General features: G+C 40.6%; 1 protein-coding gene across 4 annotated transcripts in view; it reads right to left on the bottom strand.

The window, feature by feature from the left end:
- The window catches only part of LOC145349558 (claudin-10-like), a 69,882-nt gene that overhangs the window by 23,302 nt on the left and 24,611 nt on the right, over nucleotides 1-21,969 (bottom strand). The window contains exons 2-6 of one of the 4 annotated variants that reach the window (XR_013888088.1): nucleotides 21,573-21,734; nucleotides 17,382-17,457; nucleotides 4,664-4,771; nucleotides 3,485-3,691; nucleotides 1,872-2,494 (exon numbers count right to left, since the gene is read on the bottom strand). Coding sequence is in view for 2 of the 4 variants with exons in the window: in XM_080198152.1 (XP_080054278.1) it covers nucleotides 4,664-4,771; nucleotides 17,382-17,457; nucleotides 21,573-21,734 (346 nt within the window). In the remaining 2 variants the exon portion in view is untranslated. Of the gene's footprint in view, nucleotides 1-1,871; nucleotides 2,495-3,484; nucleotides 3,692-4,663; nucleotides 4,772-17,381; nucleotides 17,458-21,572; nucleotides 21,735-21,969 lie in introns of those variants that run through there. The other 3 variants (XR_013888087.1, XM_080198152.1, XM_080198154.1) reach the window with 3 other exon arrangements.

Raw genomic sequence — 21,969 nt, 5'->3', positions numbered from 1 at the left:
GTAGCCTCCACCACTTCAATGGGCAGAGAATTCCAGAGATTCACCACCCTTTGAGTGAAGTAGTTCATCCTCAACTCCAATCTAAACTGCTCCCCCCCCCCTGCTTATCTTGAGGCTGTGTCCTCTAGTCCTGCTATCCTTTCTAAGCGGGAAGAATCTCTCTACCTCTACCCTATCCATCCCCTTCATTATCTTATACGTCTCTATAAGATCCCCCCTCATCCTAAAAACAGTAAAACATGTTGGTGAAGCATTATTGACTTTATTAAGCAACTTAATTTCCCTTATCTGGAAGGAAAACATGTGAGGAGATCTCAGGGATCCCACAATTGTGATTATCTTCAAGAAAGATGACAAGTCCAACTATAATAATCACAAAGAAATTTCCCCACTGTCAGCCAAAAGGATGGTCATTGCAAGAGTTAATTTCTTCCTGTGGTTGAAGAACTCCCTACAGAAGTACAATGCCGATTCTGCCCACTATGGAGGACAATGGACATGATCTTCACCATGGGACAACTACAAGAAAAATGCAGGAAAAGCATCAATCCTTGTACATAGCCATTTTGACCTCACACATGCCCTGTCAACAGTGAGGGATTATGGAGAATCCTCCTCCATTTCAGCTCCATTCCACAAACATTTGTCACCATCCTCTCTCTGCTCCCTGATACATAAAAGCTCTGACCCTGACTTCCAGATCCACGACAGACCCAATCCACTTTCAGACTAGGGTCAAGCAAGGCTGTATCATTGCACCAATGTTTTTCTTGACCTTCCTTGCTGCAATACTCCAACTCACCATCAGTGGAGCTAAACCACAGAACAAACGGGAATCTGTTCAACCTCTGCCACCTGCAGGCCAGAGATTGTCCATCTTCTGCCATTGAATTACATTATGCAGATGAAGCTTGTACCTGTGCACACTTGGAGACCGAGCTCCAAGCCATTGTCAACATTTTTACTGAGGTATACGAGAACATGGGCCTTACATTAAGTATCCGTAAGACAAATGTCCTCTATCAACCCCTCCTCACCAAATAGCTCTGACGCCAATTATAAAATAAATGGTGAGACTTAGACAATGTGAACTACTTTCCATACCTTCGGAACTTACCATCAACAAGGACAGACATCCACAATGAGATTTAATGCTGCCTTCAGTGTACCAATGCAGCCATTGGTCACCTGATGAAAAGAGTGTTTGAAGACCAGGAGCTCAGATTCAGCACCAAGCTCATGACCTACAGAGTAATAATGACTCCCAATCTCCTACATGGCTCAGAGACATGGACTATGTTCAATAGACACCTCAAAACCTTGGAGGACTACCACAGAGCTGCCTCCTCGAGAACCTGCAAATCCATTGGCAATGTCATTGTTGTCTCTCAGGCCAACATCCCTGGCATAGAAGCATGTACCATGCTTGATTAGCTTTGCTGGGCAGGCCACATCATCTGCATGCCTGTCACAAGACTTGCAAAACAAGTGCTCTATTCGGAGCTTTGACACAGCAAGCGAGCCCCAGAAGGCAGAGGAAATACGTCAAGAACATACTCAGAGCATCCTTGAAAAAATGCCATATCCCACCATCACCTGGGAATCCCTGGGCCAACGCCACCCAGAGTGGAGGATAAGCATCCAGGAAGGAGCTTAGCATCTCGAGTTTCAACACCAAGAGCAGACTAAAATTAAGCATCAACTGCAAAAGAAAAGAGTACCAACCTGACCACCCCACCCACCCACTCCTCCAACCACTGTCTGTCCCACATGTGACAGGGACTGTAGGTCATGCATTGGATGTCTCAGTAACCTGAGAACTCATTTTTATGTGTAATTTGCTTTTATTTAGTTAGTTGCATTTGTTGAATGAATAGATGTCCTTCCCATGAATGAAGATTGCTGCCTGATTATTTGGAGCATGGTGGCCACATGGGGACAGTCAATGATATCCTGCAACTGGAAGAACACAATGATAGATAGCCCTTAATACTACAACACCGTTGACCTGAATCTCTGGATTGGTCAAAAATGCACATATTGAGCGGACCTGTTGAACATAATATTGGTGACCATCTTGATGCAGTGATGAGCTGCAGACTGGGAGATGCCATAGATATCCCCAGAAGGTCCTTGGAATGATCCTGAGGCAAAGGACATCAGCATCAAGGCACATGTGAACTCAATAAGCATTGGATCCCCCTCACTTCACCTCCGGATCAATTCCTCCCCTATCATGACACACACTCAGTGACCACCTCCCTGAAAGACTCAGTCTTCGGTAACAGTGCTTTTATGACATTTTTGGCTATAGATCTTTTCTGGGCATTGCAGAGATATTGTCCTCTGCGTTCCAGAGGCTGGTTTTCTGATTCCTTCTGTTCCACAGGAACCTTTCTAGGTTCTGGATTATGGTGCTCCTCTGGCTGCTGCTGCCTTGTTTCCTGCAGCTCTCTACTTCTTTGATTCACCTCGTCACTGGTGGTCTCAAAGCCTGAGAGAATGAGAGTTATTGCAGAGAGCAGTACTCAGTTTCTAAGCCTCTTACTCCTCATACAAGTGCCAAGTCTGAAAGGGCAGTCATGCTTCCATTGTGTTAAGCAAGTTCATCTTTATCCCTGTTTCAGTTGTCACTTTCTATTCTATGCCACCCTCCCTACCAAACAATGCTACTTATTGCAATGGCTGTTGATTGCAGTTAATACAATGCTTCCACTAAGTCTTTGTCTTGTTATAGCTGGTGAGGCTTTGAAGCTTCCCTTATGCCCATTGTAAAACTAGGTAAACCTGGTAAAATTGCCTGTTCAACAGACGCAATTACCTTTCAGTCTCACTGCAGCATGATAAAAGAATACAAATAGGATCTCCTTCTGCCAGCCCATCAGCCTTTGGTAATATCCAATTATGATGTAAAGACATTGGTCCCAGCATCTTTGCCGCAATTTTACCATTGCTCTAGTGAACTGGTAAAATTCTGGCCCTTAAAATCAGTGTAAGACAATATTATTTTTCTTTCTTTCACCAATATATTGTTAAATTAATCTTTCTTTATACTGTTGTATACTAATTATCCATCACCAAGCCTATAGCTAAACAGGACCCTGATCCAACTATTGGGGAAAAGATTGGTGTGGTGGTAATGTCACTAGGCTAGCTTTCCAAAAGCCAAGGCTAATTGCTCCTGGTTTCAAATCTCACCATGGCAGCTGTTGGAATTTAAATGTAATGAATAAATGATTGTGAACCTAGTCCTTTGCTGGTGGTGCATGATGATCTCTGCTGATACATTGATTTTGCAGGGCTGTTATCTGATTTGGATCTTCTGATACTAACATGTTACTGTGGTGGTGAATAGCTGATGTCACCATTTGCATCATTGATCTGCTGGAGTTTCCTACTTGCTATGATTGCTATTGAGGGTTTTCATGTCTCTTTTGAGAGTATCCCTGAATTGGAGCTAGTCTGTTGGCATGGGCCATCTCACCATATAACATATCCTTGGGGATGTAGCCATCTGTTATTCTGTGCATACGTCCAAGCCAGCGAAGCCTTCTTTGCTTGACTAGTGCTAGCATAATTGCCATGTTTGCTCCAGAAAGGACTGCTTCATTGGTGTTTGTGTTTTCCCATGTGTTGACAGATATAAACGAAAATATTGACAGAAAATTGATTTCTGTAAGTCAGCAGATAACTGAAAATTAAATCATTTTGAGACGTTAGTAATGATATAACATTTTGTCATGATAGATATAAGAAAGCAGATACTTCATTCAAATCTTTGATTCACATTTTAATTGTACCATTTAGTGCAATTATTATTCCCTGTGCAAATGTAAATAATTCTGTGATTTCATGTATAACATGACAACTCATAAATTTGGAGATGAATTAGCTGATAAGATCCTTCCACCTAATAATGCTCTTCTTGTTTTTCAAATGCGAAGTGTGCTCACTGGTTAATCCCCTCTGTGACACAAGCCCAACATCCTCTAGCTCACAGTCCTGATCCCTCCTGATAACAGAATTCCATCTGATTGCAAGCTCGACCCTTTTGATTGCAGACTCAATCTCTCTCTGGCGCTGCATCAATCCCTACCAGACTCGATTTTTCCTGATCAAAGGCTCAACCCTTACTAATCACTGCTTGATCCCCCTGTAATATAGGCTCAACCTCCTACAGATCACAGGTCTGATTCCTTTTGATCACAGGATTCATACCCCTAATCACAGGATTGATCCATTTTGATTGCAGACTTGATCTCTCCTAATCACCAGGCTGATCCCACCTGATTGCAGACTCGATTTTTTTTGTTCGCAAACTCAATTCCTCCTGATCACACACTCAATTCCTCTTGATCACAGACTTGATTCCTTCTGATCACATGTTTGGTTCCTCATGTTCATAAGATTAATCCTTCAATCCCTCCTGACTTCAAGCTTGTCCCACACAAGCCCCTTCCTGATCACCAGCTTCACTCCTTCAAAATCTTTCAACTTGATCAAACTTAAATAGGAATCTATTTACTATGATCAGCCGTACCATGCTGCAGACCCATGACAATCTTACATACCAATGAGAGTGGAACTGTGACAACATAAATCCTTAACCTGTTCCAGGTTTCATTTTCCTGTGCACTTTCAAGAAGGTTTAATCAATGTTTACCTTTGGGAGTGTTTATCTTCAGTCACTGACAAGCAAAAACTCAAACCACCCAAGATGCAAAGAGTTGCGCCAGCCCAGCCACTGAACAAAGCAGTTCCTAATTCATACCTGCAGAGGCAAAATATACATATCAATTATTTACTGAAGAAAACTGTTTAATTATTTATATTCTACATTGTGAAGTTTATTGAAGTTCTTTCATAAAGGACTCCCAGGGACGAAAAGTTCCCCTGATATAGAAATGAAGCACAGGTATGCTGTTTCACTTTCCATGGCCTTTAAAAGAAATCATTGCAACAATAAATGACTCGGACAATGTCACCGTGTGAAGTATTCTGTTGACACTGATCTCATTAAGAGTTATGTTTTTGCTATTCTGTCACCTATTTCAGGTGGGGAGAACGATACTGACCAATTGCCCAATGTTCATTGATAGATCATAAAGAAAATAAGGAGCTTGATTCATTTTATTGCATAGACCGTATTACATGCAAAATAGTATTCATGGCCGATCTGTGCATTTGTAATAGAGTTTGGGAACTTGGAAACTAAACTTACCTGATAAATCACCAAAATATTTCTTCATGTTTTGGTCAGAACAAACTTGCAAATCATACCTATTTTCCAAATATTCATTGAAATGTACTGAAAAAGGCTTCATCTCATAGTTCCAAAAGCCCATTCTATATATTTATAGACGACGCAGACATAAGTGAAAATATTTTAGAAAGGCCATAACAAACCAAGCATTAGGTGTTGTTTCTAGGATAGAATTGAAAAGCCAGGAAATTGTGCTGCACTTGTACGTTAGACACGTAGAGAAGTGTGTGCAAATCTGATTGCCACATTATAAAATGTAGATCGAGGCTCTGGAAAGAGTGGAGAGTAAATTTATCAGGAAATACCAGAAATTTGTAGGTATACATATCAGAATAGACTGACAGGCTGACAAGAGAAGACTGAGAGGTGATCTAATAGAGGCCTTGAAAGTTATGAATGGTTTTTATAGGGTAGATAGTGAGAATGGATCCTTTTGTGAGGAAGAGTACAACTCAAGGTCATCAATATAATAAAGTCATCAAGAAATCCAGAATTCAGAAGAATTCAGAAGAAATTTCTTCCCAAAGTGTGATGAGAATGTGGAACTCACTACCAAAGACAATGGTTGAACAGAATAGATAGATGCATTTAAGGGGAAGCTAAACATGTGTATGAAGGATACATTCCAGATCTTGAACACAAATATCAAGTGCAAACACCCCCATGCTGTTGTGAGGGAGTTGCTGCACCTCTGCAGGTGACATCTTTCAGATGGGATAATAAAATGGGGCTTAGTCTTCCCTTGAAGTGATTTTGAAAGAACCTATAGCACTATCTTGAAGAGCAGTGGAGTTATCCCTAGTGTCTTGGCTAATATTTATTTTTCGATAAATATCACAAGAACAGATTGCCTCCAGAATCTAGTCTTTATCTTCACTACCACTGGTAGTGGATTTAGAAACTCTCCTAAAACTAAGGCAAATGCTTGGAGGCCATTATTTAAAGTTTCTGCTTGGCGAAATGGGAGATACGAACCCACTGGAACGTAGGAACGTGTCCTTTTGCTTCTTGTAAAGAGGTATAATTTTAAGAAGAACGTAATATGTGGTAAGTAATTTTTCGTATATGTTGCCCACAAAAGAAAATATGGTTTAGTCAATAGTGCTTTTCATAGCTAGTTGTTACAGTAAAAGTTTTGAAATGTAAAACCTTGTCTCATTTTTTCAACTATTAGCTAGAAGTTCAAATCTTTTCTTTTTAAAGTTATAGGTCGCTACAGAGTTTATAATGAAAGTGCTTTGAAGTTGTCAGTTGTTGTGAAATGCACTATATAAATGAAAGTCTTTCTCATGGGCTGATGAATGGCAGATGGAGTTTAGTTTTGATAAATGCGAGGTGATGCATTTTGGTAGATTGAACCAGGGTAGAACTTACTCAGTTAACAGTAGGGCATTGGGAAGAGTTATACAATAAAGAAGTCTAGAGGTACAAGTTCATAGTTCCTTAAAAGTAAAGTCACAGGAGACGAAGAAGGCATTCAGCATACGTGGTTTCATTGATCAGAACATTGCATACAGGAGTTAGAATGTCTTGTTGAAGTTGTACAAGACATTGGTAAGGCCACACTTGGAATACTGTGCGCAGTTTTGGTCACCCTGTTATAGAAAGGTTATTATTAAACTAGAAAGAGTGCAGAAAAGATTTACTAGGGTGCCACAAAAGACTTGATGATTTGAGTTATAACGTGAGGCTGGGTAGAGTGGGACTTTTTTCCTCGGAGGGTAGGAGGCTTAGGGATGATCTTATTGAGGCCTATAAAAGAAGGAGGGGCATAGATCAACTAGATAATCAATATCTTTTCCCAAAAGTAGGGGAGTCTAAAACTAGAGGGCAAAGGTTTAAGGTGAGAGGGCAGAGATACAAAAGAGTCTAGAGGGGCAATTTTTTTACACAAAGAATGGTGAGTGTCTGGAACAAGCTGCTAGAGGTAGTAGTAGAGATGGATACAATTTTGTCTTTCGAAAAACATTTAAACAGTTATATATAGGTAAGATGGGTGTAGACGGATACAGGCAATTGGGACTAGCTAAGTGATTAAAAAAAAGGGGTGGAATGGACAAGTTGGGCCAAGGGGCCTGTTTCCATGCTGTCAACCTCAATGATGCTATGACTTTATTGTTAAGATTTAAAGGAGGGGTGGCTGGGAAGTTACGATCATACTCAGAACAGCAATGATCTTTCTGACTGGTGGAGCAAGTTCAATGGTCTGAATGGTCTACTCATGCTTTGAGGGTGCATAATTGAATGATGAAATGGAATATATTGTTCAGTTGTTAAAAGAAGGCAATTTTTTGGGTGTGTGAATGACCTATCTGTAGATTACTCCATTTTTTAAATTATGAATTAATTTTAAATTATTTGAAATCCAAGATCTCTTTTGTAGGACTTCGTACACCATCCATTTTTTCAACAGATATCAACCTTAGGTTGTGTGTATATTTTAAATCTAATTTTTGAGGTGACCGTAATTTGTGAAAAAATCTGGATTATGGGATCTAGGCATAAATGGTCTGTATATCAAAAGCATTGTTCATCAGATTTTGGTGATTTTTTTTGTAGTTGAAGGCCACTAAACAGTTGAGAGAAGTATCAAAGCAACTTGGATGCAAATGCTACAAGATTTGATGGTATCTCACCTGGGCATCAAACCTGTGCCAAGTACTACCTTTTTTTTAAAGTGCCTCCTTACAATATATCTTGACAGTTCCACAATCGCGGTAACCTTAATTTATGCAGAATCATTTAATGTAAAAAAAACTAAGTTATAAATAGAAATATGTGCAATTTGGATGCCATGCCATACAAAGAGGAGTTAGATGGGGTGAATAACTCAGATAACTGCATGGTAGCTAACTGAAGGTACTACCACAAATAGAAGGACAACTTAATAATATCAGGACTAAAAAAAAGTGAGTATTTAAAGCTGAAGGGTATTTCAAAGGCAAAGTGAGCAATTAAATAGAGATGTTTGACAAAGGGAATGAGAAATTTAAATTGAATGGGTTGGAGAATGGGGAATTTATGATGGTCAATGAGTGAAGTCCTGATAGGTGAGTGGATAGGGATTGTAATGTTCAAAGGAAATTACAACTGGTTGAATATAGGAAGAGAATATTCAAGTCTGGAGGTGACCATATATGGTAAACAATTTCACTGTTGGAGGTGCTTAAGTAAAGCTGCAAACAGGTAGTTGTACAGATAGGAATAGATGCCTTGGATAACGGGTAGAATCTGAACTTTGAACAGATGACTTGATTCAGCCTGAGAAAATGGTGGAGATGGAATCAATGGCAAGAGAGCCACTGGGGTCTAAAACAATGGTTTTGGCCTTACTAATTGTTGGATAAAAGGTTGGTTTGATATGCAACATCACGCTAACACAAATGCATTTAAAAATATTCCTGCTTATCACTTATATGAATTTTTTCTCAAACATCGACCATTTGCTTGGTAGTATAGAACTTGAATATTGTTAAAAAGAGACATGTTGCTGAACCTTTTCACCTTGCACTCATCAGAACAAACACAACAATATAAATTTTCAAATGATCACAGTTTATACTTCAGATGAAAAGGATGCTGATTAGTTGACAAATTGACTGATTAATCAAGGTGTTGCCATAGTGTAAACAACATAGAACAATAGGTTCCTCAGGCACCTAGATCATTGAAAAAAGTTGCAAGACTTCAACATATTCCTTTTATTTGTAGAGACTGAATCGCTGAGTATGAATGCATGTTGCTTCTAGCAAGTGAAAATGAGCTTGATTGATTATTTTAAATTGGTTGGTAGTGCAGCTGTTAATACACACTGGATTATTCAGCAAATGCTACTCAGTTATGGAATGACATATAACAGTAGGTGCCTTGTTTGGGGTTTTATAAGTATGGCCTGGTTGAGTACAGTCTGTACTTGCCAGTTGAGAACTGAAGGAACAAGCCAGTTATTAGGAAGTGTAGTGTCGGTCCAGTATCTGGCACTGCACCTGAATTGAAATTGATACTCCATAGTTGCTCAATTATATAGTAGGCAGGACATCTTTCTGGCAGCATTCTGTTCATGGAAAATACTGCTCGCGTTACCACTGTATAGTAGCAGCATGAAATTATTTGTTTAAACTTTGTTCAAATGTTTGAGATACACAGCTTCTTCCATGCTGCCATCAGACTTTTGAATGGACCTATATTGTATTAAGTTGATCTTTCTCTACATCCTAGCTATGAGTATAACACTACATTTTCATTTTCTCCTTTCCTTCTCTATGTACAATATGCTTTGTCTGTATAGAGTGCAAAAATAAACTTTTCACTGTAAACCAATACATGTGACAATGATAAATCAAATCAAATCAAATATTGCCTTTCTGGGGTAATTTGAACATAAGAACATAAAAAATAGGAGTAGGAGTAGGCCATCTAGCCCTTTGAGCCTGCCCCACCATTCAATAAGATCATGGCTGATCTGAAGTGAACCAGCTCCACTTTCCTGCTTTCTCCTCATAACCCTTAATTCCCCTGTCTATTAGAAACCTATCTACCCATGACTTAAATATATTCAACGAGGTAGATAGGTTTATAATAGACAGGGGAATTCAACTATTTCAACGGGCAGAGAATTCCTGAGATTCACCACCCTTTGAGTGAAGAAGTTCCTCCTCAACTCCGATCTAAACTGCTCCCCCCCCTTACCTTGAGGCTGTGCCCTCTAGTCCTGCTATCCTTTCTAAGCGGGAAGAATCTCTCTGCCTCTACCCTATCCATCCCCTTCATTATCTTATATGTCTCTATAAGATCCCCCCTCAGCCTTCTAAACTCTAATGAGTACAGACCCAGTCTATTCAGTCTCACTTCATAGGCTAGCCCCCTCATCTCCGGTATCAGCCTAGTGAACCTCCTCTGCACTCCCTCCAAGGCCAATATATCCTTCCACAAGTGCGGCAACCAAAACTGCACACAGTACTCCAGCTGCGGCCTCACCAGTACCCTGTACAGTTGCAGTAAGACTTCCCTGCTTTTATATTCTATCCCCTTCACTATAAAGGCCAACATTCCATTCGCCTTCTTGATCACCTGCTGCACCTGCAGACTGGGTTTGAGGTAAACCGGGCATATTTTGTATATTAGTTTTAAAGATGATCAGCAGTGGAAGGAGGCTGAGGAGTCCTTGGCAGAGGACTTCTCTGAGGAGGCATCTTCATAAAACTCATGCTAATCCTCCACCAGCTCAGATACATACACCTCAGTGGGCAGTGCAACACAGATAGTTAAGTTATCATGTGGTGAAGGACAGCATTGGAGAGACCCTTTCGAGGGCAGAGGGCACTCCAAGCTCTCTTCAGCTAGACACAGATACTGATCTATGGATTTCATTCACAAAATAGGAACTTCTGGAGCTGCAATGGTAAATGTGCATGCTTCTATGTGTCCTTGGAGAGAAACTGAAGGTTCCCATCTCTAGTAATAGTGCCATGATGTTTGAAGCATTTTTGCTGATCTCTCAGGAACCATGAAAAGAATGGTCATCTACATGGAGAATCAGATGTGGCAGAAAACTGAACGCATGCTGGCACAGACAATGCCTGCCAAATCGGTCTGCAACTTTTCAGAGGGTTGGAGGGAAGCCTCACCTTAATGAATCAATGTCTGCTAAAATGCAGGCAAATGCTCTCCAGTTCCTGGCTAGCAGGTCAATGCAAGTGGCTTATGAGATGGAAAATGGGAAATGGCTTATAGAAGTGTGGATGCTTCTCAAGGTTTTCTCAAGCCTTGCCCCTTTCTTCAGACAGAGCCCCATGTGCTCTCTATCAATCCAATGACTAAGTCTGCCCCTGTACGTGTGAATGCAAGTGAGCATGAAACAGGATTCTCAAAGATTCCAAAGGCCAGAAAAGATCTCATATGTTACAGTAAGAGAATAAGGCTGAAGCTTTAGGGTTGCACTCTAAAGGGGTAATGGGAAGCAGATGAAAAGGGTTTATTAATTACATAAAGGAATTTATTTGGGTGTGTATAAGAATGCTCATGACATTCTAAATATGTTTCTTTAAATGAATCAAGCACTTTATTTGAACTCTTCTCCTGCTATATACTTTATGGCATCCCAAACTTCACATGGACTCTCACCTCTAGGTGAACGGTATAATCAGGTTGAAAGAAGGGTGTGAACGTAACAGTCAGATTGTTGACTCTGGGAATATTTTTTGCTTGGTGGGTGGAGAGTTTATAATTGCTCTGCCATATTTCTTTACACATACTCAGATGACCTAAAGCTTACTTGCATTAGCCAATCCTGGGTTTCTCTGACAGGCAGTTGAGCAGTTCTAGACATCATGGCCACATCTAGCTCCTCCTCTTTCTCCTCCACCACCTCTTCAGATACTAATCTATCTCCTCTCCCTGCAGCTCTATTCTTCCCTACAGTGCAATTTTGTGCAAGGCTCAGCAGATCACAATCATTCTAGAAATCTTTAACAGAACACACTGACGAGTGTCACCAAATCAGTCCATGCATCTATCTAAATAACATATTCCACAACCCAATGGCTTCTTCAATCATAGACCTGATGGTCAAGTGGCTCCTGTGATACCTGCATTAACGGTGTGCCCCTTTACAGGAATCATTAGTTAGGTCCTCAGGGGAGTGGAGTCTGTCTCCAGAAAAATACTCATCTACTCTATGTGGGCATTTAAAAACGTGGAAATGTGACTGTTGTGAAATTAATGAATCATTTGATTTGATTTGATTTATTACTGTCACATGTATTAACATTCAGAGAAAAGTATTGTTCCTTGCGCACTATACAGACAAAGCATACCATTCTTAGAGAAGGAAATGAGAGAGTACAGAACATAGTGCAGCACGGTAGTACAGTGGTTAGCTCTGCTGCTTCACAGCTCCAGGGACCTGGGTTTGATTCCTGGCTTGGGTCACAGTCTGTGTGGAGTTTGCACATTCTCCTGCTGTCTGCGTGGGTTTCCTCCGGGTGCTCCGGTTTCCTCCCACAGTCCAAAAATGTGCAGGTTAGGTTGATTGGCCATGCTAAAATTGCTGCTTAGTGTCCTGAGATGCATAGGTTAGAGGGATTAGTTGCTAAATATGTAGGGATATGGGATAAGGTCTGGGTGGGACTCTAGTCAGTGCAGACTCAATGGGCCAAGTGGCCTCTTTCTGCACTGTAGGATTTCTATGATTTTATAGTGTTACAGTCATAGCTAGGGTGTTGAGAAAGATCAACTTAATGCAAGTAAGTCCATTCAAAAGTCTGACAGCAGCAGGGAAGAAGCTGTTCTTGAGTCAATTCATACGTAGCCTCAGACTTTTGTATCTTCTTCCCGATGGAAGAAGGTGGAAGAGAGAATGTGAGGGGTGCGTGGGGTCTTTAATTGTGTTGGTGCTTTGCTGAGGCTGCAGGAAATATAGATAGAGTCATAGATGGAAGGCTGGTTTGCGTGAAGGATTGGCTATATTCATGACCTTTTCATAGAATAGAATCATAGAATCCCTACAGTGCAGAAGGAGGCCATTCGGCCCATTCAGTCTGCACCGACCACAATTCCACCCAGCCTCTACCTCCATAACCCCATGCATTTACCCTGCAAATTCCCCTGACACTATGGGGCAGTTTATCATGGCCAATCCATCTAACCAGTATGTCTTTGGACTTTGGGAGGAACACAGTAAAAAGTCTGACAACACCAGGTTTTAGTCCAACCGAATGGACGGTTGGACTAAAACCTGGAGTTGTCAGACTTTTTACTGTGTTTACGCCAGTCCAACGCCGGCATACCCACATCATGACTACTTTGGGAGGAAACCAGAGCACCTGGAGAAAACCCATGCAAACACGGGTAGAATGTGCAAACTCCACACAGTGACCCAAGCCGGGAATTGAACCCAGGTCCCTGGAACTGTGAGGCAGCAATGCTAAGCACTGTGCCACCTTGCCGCCCTTGATTTATAGTTCCTTGCAGTCTTGGACAGCGCAGAAGCCATACCAAGCTGTGATACAACTAGAAAGAATACTTTCTATGGTGCATCTGTGAAAGTTGGTGAGAGACATAGTTGACATGCCAAATTTCCTTAGTCTTCTGAGAAAGTGGAGGCATTGGTGGGCTTTCTTAACTATAGTGTCGTCATGGGGGGACAAGGACAAGTCTGGACACCTAAAAACTTGAAATTCTTGACCTTTTCTACTTTGTTCCTGTTGATGTACGCAGGGGCATATTCTCCTTTACACTTCATTTTGTTGACATTAAGGGGGAAATTATTGTTGCCACACCAGTTCACCAGATTCTCTATCTCATTCCTGTACTCTGTCTCGTCATTGTTTGAGATCCGACCCACTACAGTGGTGTCATTGGTTCTTGAAAATCAAATTGGAAGGGAATTTGGCCACACGGTCATAGGTGTACATGGAGTATAGAAGGGGGTTGAGAGCACAGCCTTGTGGGGCACCAGTGTTGAGGATGATCGTGGAGGAGGTACTGTTGCCTTACTGATTGTGGTCTGTGAGTTAGGAACTTCAGGAGCCAGTCACAGAGGGAGGCCCAGGGCACAGAGTTTGGAGATGAGTTTCATGAGAATAATGGTGTTGAAGGCTGAGCTGTAATCAATAAATAGGAGTCTGACATTGGTCTCCTTGATATCTAGGTGTTCCAGGATTGACTGCAGGGCCAGGGAGATGGTGTCTGCTGTGGACTTGTTGCAACAATAGACAAACTGTAGTGGATCCAGGTAGTCCGGAAGGCTGGAATTGATTCGTGCCATGACTAGCCTTTCAAAGCACTTCATAATGATGGATGTCAAAGCCACCAGTCAATAGTCATTAAGGCACACTTCTTGGTTTTTCTGAGGTACCGGGATGATGATCGTCTTCTTGAAGCAGATAGGGACCTCAGATTGTTGTAAAGAGAGGTTGCAGGTGTCTATGAATACTCCCGACAGCTGATCCACAAGGATCTGAGTGCTCATCCGGGAACACCAGTTACTTTCCGTGGGTTGACTTTTGAGAAAGTTGCTCTGACATCTGCAATGGTGACCCCAGATACAGGTGAATCCAGGTCTTCCAAGGTGGAGGGCATGCTGTCACTAACCTCTTGCTCAAAATGGGAATAGAATGCATTGAGGTCATCAGGGAGGGGTGCGTTGGAGCTGGTGATTTTACATGCCTTCATTGTGCAGTCTGTTATGTCTTGCAGACCTTGCTACAGTTGGCGGGGATCGATGTGGCTACCTTGGGATTCTAGCTTGATCCGGTACCGTCTTTTGGCATCTTTGATGGATCTCCTTAGATTGTATCTGGCTTTCTTGTATAAGTCAATGTCACCTGACTTGAACCCCTCAGACCTGGACTTCAACAAGCAGTAGTTATCCCTGGTCATCCATGGTTTCCGGTTGGGGAACACACAGATTTGCTTCTTTGGCACAGGGTTTTCAACACACTTCTGAATGAAGTCAGTTACTTTAGTGATCATCACAGCTTCCAGGAGATCTTGCACAGCAAGCTGAACAATGCAGGAGTGCAATACTTTCTGACTGGTGAACACTCCAGGCTGATCTGAGAATGGGTTGATTGCCACATGCTCACAATCCTTGACTCCTTGTACCTGTGGCTATCCAACAACTGCAGCAAGTGCCACATCACTTTAAATCACTATGGTAAAATACTGCGGATGCTGGAAATCTGAAACAAAAACAGAAAATTCTGCAAAGACTCAGCAAATCTAGCAGCACCTGTGGAGAGAGAAATAAAATTAATGTTTCAAGTATGTGTCTTATTCAGAGTTGGCGAGGGACAGAAAAGTGATGGTTTATATAGTTGGAGGTGGGGGGGACAGGCAGTGGAGAAGATGGAGCAGAATACATCAGGGATAGAGAGCTCAGGAGAGATTGGCAAATGTGTCATGGATACAAGGCAAAGAAAGTGTTAATGGTAGTATTAAAGAGTAAAAAGAGGGTTCTGATAATGGAATGAAGGTAAGATAGCAGAATGTGTTAATAGTGGAACAAAGTGCTCTGAGAAACCAAAATAAGTTATGGATGACCCCGTGGGCATGGGTGTTCGAAATAAAAAAAATCAAAATGGAGGCGAGAGTTCATATTCTGAAGTTGAGGTGCTGCTCCTTCAGTTTGTGTTGGGCTTCACTGGAACACTGCTGCAGGCCAAGGATGGAACTGTAGGCATTGGAGCAAGATGATGAATTAAAGTGGCAAGGGACTGGAAGGTCAGAGTCATGCTTGCAGATTGAGTGGAGGTTTTCTGCAAAGCAGTCATCCAGGCTGCATTTAGTCTAGGGTAGAGTAGTGTAGAGGATATCACATTGTGATCAGCAAATGCAGTAGAATAACTTGAAGACGGCACACATGATCTTGGGTTTCACCTGAAAGGAGTGTTCGGGGCCTTTGCCAGTGGGAAGGGAGAAGGGAAAGGGGCAGCTGTTAGACCTGTTATTGCATGGGAAGATGCCATGGGAAAAGAGAATGCAGTGTTGGAGATGATGGAGCAATGGACCAGGGTATCACAAGAGAATGCTGAAGGGGTGGCGAGGTGGTTACAAGTTTTATCGTGCCATCATGCATGAGTTGACTGAAATGACAGAGGATAATTCTTTGAATGTGGTGGCTGGTGGGGTAGAAAGACAGACCCTATCTGAGTTTTGGGAGGGAGGGAGGAAAAGACATGAGGACTGATATCCAGGAGACAGGTTGTACCTGGTTGAAGGCCCTGTCAACCATGTTTGTCTGACTGGCCTCATCAGTATCAAAGAGGGCACATGTAGTACTATTGGTAAAATTGACATTGGTCATCTGGCAGATGTACTTATGGGCAGTAGATTGTGAAGTCCTGGAAATGCCATCATCAAATCCCTAGAAGAAATCAATGGTGAAGAAATTCAGAGTTGTGATGGCCTTGTTGGTTTCAGGGGGCTGCAGATGTCAGCAACAATACCACGGACCTCTGAGCCTGAAGCACTCTTGCTCCATCAAGTTGAGGAAGCTGATTCTCTGCACCTATACACTGTGCTGTGTGTGTTACCTCTTTACCCATCCCTCCGTCCTGTGGAGAGGCATGTGACCGTGGAATAGGCAGCTTTGTTGGTGTTGTTGATGCTCTAATGCTGTTGGTGTGGGTGAAGCTGCTTGCGCTGTTATGGATGTGGCTGGCCATATTCTTCCTCATTAAACGTCTATGCCAAAGCTGCATAAATTCCTCCAATGCAACAATAAAGGCTGGCAGCAGAGAAGTTGAGATCAAAGTGAGTGAAGTTCAGGACTAGTCAAATGACTTCTCAATGCTGGCAATCACTGATGTAGCAGTGAAATTAAGCTCTCAGAACAAATGTCCTAAGTAGAAGTCTTTCACATATGCAAGCCAACAGTTACATTATTTCACTGTTTAAATGCTTTCCAGCCTGTGAGTTTCACTAATCACTGACTTTTCATGCTTCTCTCATCTTGTTGGTCCTGATAATTATTATGCAGCTCAAGAAACCCTGTACTGACTTTAAAGCCAGAAATCAAGGTTAAAGACCCAATTAATTGACTACACGGCAAAGTAAAATCCAAAAATGAGCAGGATCACTCTGGATTTCTGATCCTCACAACATTTGTTGTGTTTTAACCTCCTTTCCTTCACCCAAACCTTCTCTTGCATTGGCAGTTAAAATTCTGCCCATTAACTCTTTCTTCTCTCCACTGATGGTGTCTGACCTACTGAGGATTTTCAGCATTTTCTTTAGCTATTCTGACTGAGTCACTGGGTCAAGAGCTCTTATGTATATTCAGTCTGTTACTAGATAAATCAGAAAATCCCAGAAATAATAGAAACCTGATATAAATCAGCTTTGCTGTTTTCCTAGTGACTCTATCAGTTATTCGAAAAAATTTGACCCAATGTTTATTCCTTTAATCCTATTTGTAATGAAAATGTATCATTTTCACTCCGATTGTGTTTTGTTCTTTGTGCTCCCATAATACTATCAGATCACAACTCGTAAAATACAATTTTGCCATTTCTATAATTATGAAAATAAAACCTTTTGTATGGTTCATTGAATTAAAATAAAAGATTTAGCCAGTCAACAATTATCAGTACCAGTATTGAAATTGAACACTTACTTTGGCATTATAGGATCATAATGCTCTAAGATAATTTGATGTGCATACCATGAGCAAGCAACCAAGGGTGACAACCCTATGAGATATAGAAATAATGTTAATATCACATATCTTTAAAAAAGCTTCCAAACATATATAAAAGACCAGTTGTCCCATCAGGTCTGTCTCACCCAGCCTTCTAGGAACTAAGTAATATAAACAAAGAACAAAGAACAAGGAACAAGAAACAGGACCTTCGCCCTTCCAAGCCTGTGCCAATCATGATACTTGCCTAACTAAAACCATATGCCCTTGTGGAGTCCGTATCCTCAATATTCCCACTCATTACTGGCTATCTAATATTCTGGCAAGGCAAAAAAAATTTCAAAAATCCTGGGCCAATTGAGAGAAAAAGACAATTCTGGCAAATTCCTCTCTGACAGCAAAAGACATGATGTGGAGATGCTGGTGTTGGACTGGGATAAACACAGTAAGAAGTCTCACAACACCAGGTTAAAGTCCAACAGGTTTATTTGGCAGCAAAAGTTTGTGATCACTCACTCACCTGACAAAGAGTCAAAGGCCCGAAATCTAGTGGCTTTTGATACCAAATAAACCTGTTGGACTTTAACCTGGTGGTGTGAGACTTCTTACTGAGCAAAAGACAACCAGAAAGGATTACAGTGGCTATGAAGTAAATTACCCAACATCTCACCCACCTTTAGTACTCAGTGATATCAGGCTTCGCCAGGAACTTGACCAGCTCTCTTTTAAATATTTGCACAAAATCTGTATCCATTTCACAAGCTTGCAGCTTATTTCAAAGTTAAATGACTTTCTGAGCAATTTTCCTCAAACTTCTCCTAACTCTATGTTTATATAAGTTATATGCCTAACCTATCAAGTTCAAATAATCTGTTCACAAGTATGCCATTTAATCTCTTCATAGAATCATACAGTTCAGAAAAAGCCCTTCAGCCCATCAAGTCTGCATGTGAGAAACACTTAACCTCCCTTCTTCAATATTTTGAATATTTCAGTCAATTCTCTCCCAAGCCTATGCTTTCCCAGAGTTTCAAAAATTGTCTCACAAAATGAAAATACATGGAATGGGAGGTGATATATAACCTACCATAGATAGGGAATTAATTAGAAAGTAGGAGAAAGAGATATGGGAAAATAAGGATGTCATGGCATAATGGTATTGCCACTAGATTAGGGACCCAGGGTCCTTGTGGACTCAGGTTTAAATCCCATCATGGCAGATAGTGAAATTTGAATTTCAAAAAAATGTAGAATCAAAAGTCTAACGATAACCATGAAACCATTGTTGTAAAAACCCTTCTGGTTCAATAATATCCCTTGGAAAAGCAAATCTGCCAAATATCCTTACTGAAACTTCAGATTTTCATTGTATTTACTTAGACGGAATTAGACAGCCATTTATCCAAATTTGCAAATGATATTAACTAAGTAGTTGGCAACAGAAAATTGCAAAAGAGGCAACATTGAACATGAGTGGGGAAACTGTGACAGATGGAGTTCAACCTGGGAACTGTGAGGTCATCTACTTCAGGCCAAAGAAAGATACATCAAAATATTTATTAAATTCAAAGTTAGGAACTATGAGTGAGACATAGCTTTAGGGGGTTGTGTACTGATCACTAAAATCTAGTGAAGAGATACAAAAAACAAGCAGGTTAATGAAAAGTAATCTTTGTCTCCTGGTGGGAAGGGGTTGGATAGTGGGGGGGAGGAAATGAATGGGTAGTGATATTACATTACAAAGGGTTGGTTGTTGTGTGACCATTGATGATGCTCTAGCTTAAGAAGATTAAAGGATTTGATGGAGTCGATAGACAGATGTTATTTATTCTGGTGGAGATAGTCTAAAACCAGGAGGCACCAACTTAAAATTGGAGTTAAGCCATTCATGGTGATGGCAACAACCTTTCCACGCAAAGAATATCTGAAATTCTCTTCCCACAAAAATCTGTTGAGCTGTCAATTGAAAATTTAAAAACAAATTGAAATATATTTTATTAAGTCAGGACATTAAGGGATAACGAATTAAGGTGGATAAATGGAGGTTAATTACAGATCAACCTTGATTGACAAAATAGCTTGAGAGTTTGAATGGCCCATTCCCATTTCTTTATTCCTCAAGATAAAAGCTTCTTGAATCTATCATGATAATTTATGTTCTTAAAATAAATTATTAAATAAAATGACCTTTCTCTCATTATTCCTCCACAATGTCTACATAGATATTAAATTATAAGTTGGATATTGTATGTTCAACCTTTAAGTCAAAAGCAGATGAAATCTAGTCTTATGTATAAGCAAAACCCAGGACATCAGAAGGACTTATAGCATCAGTGGAGAGAGAAACAGAGTTAGTGTTTAGTGTTGAATATGCAAAAGTAAAAAGCATAGTAAAGTTTATTTATTAGTCACAAGTAGGCTTATATTAACACTGCAACAAAGTTACTGTGAAAATCCCCTATATGATATATAAAATATGAAAATTCTTCACAAATGAAAGAGGGTGGCAGGATGGTGGGGTGGCAGGGTGGAGGGTGGCACAGGTGCACAGGGAGTGCTGTGCAACATGGTGGAGCAGTGATGATATCACTGGTCAGACAATCCAGAGGCCCAGGCTAATCCTCTGGGAACATAAGTTCAAATTCCATCACAGCAGATGATGAATTTAAATGCAATGAATAAATCTGGAATTGAAAGCTCATCTCAGTAATGGTGACCATGAAATTATCACTAAATGTTATAAACCACCTGGTTCTCTAATATACTTTACAGAGGAAATCTGCTATCCTTATCTGGTCTGGTGATCTATTTTATAACTCCAGACCCACAGTAGTTGACTCCTGACTGCCCTCTAAAATGTCCCATTCAGCTCAAGAACATTTAGCAATGGGCAACAAATACTAGACCAGGAGAGAGACTATGTGACGATTAACTCACCTCCTGACTCCCAAAAGCTTGTCCACAACTTATAAAGCACAAGTCAGGAATATGATGAAATCCCTTGCTTGGATGACTGAAAATCCAATAACTCTCAAGAAGCTTGACACCATATAAGACAAAGCAGCCCACTTGATTGGGCACCCCATTTACTCTCTTCACCAGTAGCAGCACTGTGTACCAGCTACGTGAGGTACTGCAGGAAAACACCAAACTTCCTTGGACAGCATCTTCCAAATCAAGACACTCTAGAAGGACAAGGGCAACGGGTCAATTGACACGCCACCACCTGAAAGTACCCTTCCAAGTCACTCATCAACCTGACTTGGAAATGTATCACAGTTCTTTCACTGTCCTGGATCAAAATCCTGGAACACAATCTTCTAACACTGTAGTGTCTCTATGTCAAATACGATTGTTCAAAAAGCATCTCATTAACACCTTATCAAGGCTGTAATGTCTTAACTATGTTAGGGATTGTGGGTTTTAATGGAAAAATAAGTCTTAGTTTGCACACATATGACTCAAACAAACACACAACAGATCTTATTGCTCTGCATCAGAATATAAAACTGATATCAGCCTGAGCACACGCCCTAATGATATCACCATCAAATCTAGTGATCAACTTTTAAAACAATCTGCTACTCCTTTTAAATATATAACAAAGGGCAATTAAGGATGACCAATAAATACTGCCCTAGCCAACATAGCCCATGTCTCTTGAATAAATAAATAAAATAAATAAATAAATAAAATAATCCAAGAACAAATAAAAAAGGTAGAAATGTGATGGATTTTATGCTTTATAGAGGAGATAACAAGGAAAAACAAGAGAAGGTCTGTGATAGGATAGACGTGGGGGAAAATTGAATGGCTAAGATAGGGTGGAACAAAAGGGATTTGTAATAGCTGTAATAATGAAATAAAACATTTGTCCAGAATGTGAATGGCAATATAGTGAACACCTCGGTCCAAAAGTTGAAATATGACAAACAAGATTCAAGCCAGCAAATTGCAAAGAGGCAACAAATTGGGGACAGAATTTGTGGTCTGAATTGTTGGACTCAATGTTGAGTCCAGAAAGTTGCAAAGTGCTTAATTCAAAGATGAGATACTGTTTCTGAAGCTTGTATTGAGTTTTCCACGAATATTGCAGCAGGTTGAGGACAGATATATGAGTATGTCACTGAGGCAGAAAGGGAATACATCGCTATGAATTACTCTTACCAGCAAGTATGTACATGACTCCAGCAGAAAAAGCAACTTTTGCCTTACTTCTTCCAGAGCCTCCAACATTGGTACATTTCATCCCCATCAGTGCAAATATGGAACCCAAAAATCCCAGACAGATAGAAGCAATCATGAGGGCTCTGGCGACTTGGATATAGGCTAAATTTAAAGAGCATCAAACAATATGTAAGGATTTACTTGTAAATTATTATTAACATAATAAACATAAGTTCTAATAAATATGAACAATGTATGTGAATAATCAATATCTATAAGTTAATATAAAACGTTATCCTATTTGAAGACAGGGGCAAAGATTTTACATTCTGGCGTTGAAGTTTGGCACCCTACTTTTCTTGAGCACTATTTCACATATCAATGAAACCAAGATTGA

The sequence above is a fragment of the Carcharhinus amblyrhynchos genome, chromosome 10, assembly GCF_965287045.1.
Source record: "Carcharhinus amblyrhynchos chromosome 10, sCarAmb.v2.hapA, whole genome shotgun sequence".
In the NCBI taxonomy this organism is placed as follows: domain Eukaryota; kingdom Metazoa; phylum Chordata; class Chondrichthyes; order Carcharhiniformes; family Carcharhinidae; genus Carcharhinus; species Carcharhinus amblyrhynchos.
Note: the sequence above shows the minus strand (reverse complement) of the source record. Positions and strands in the feature narration are given on the sequence as shown.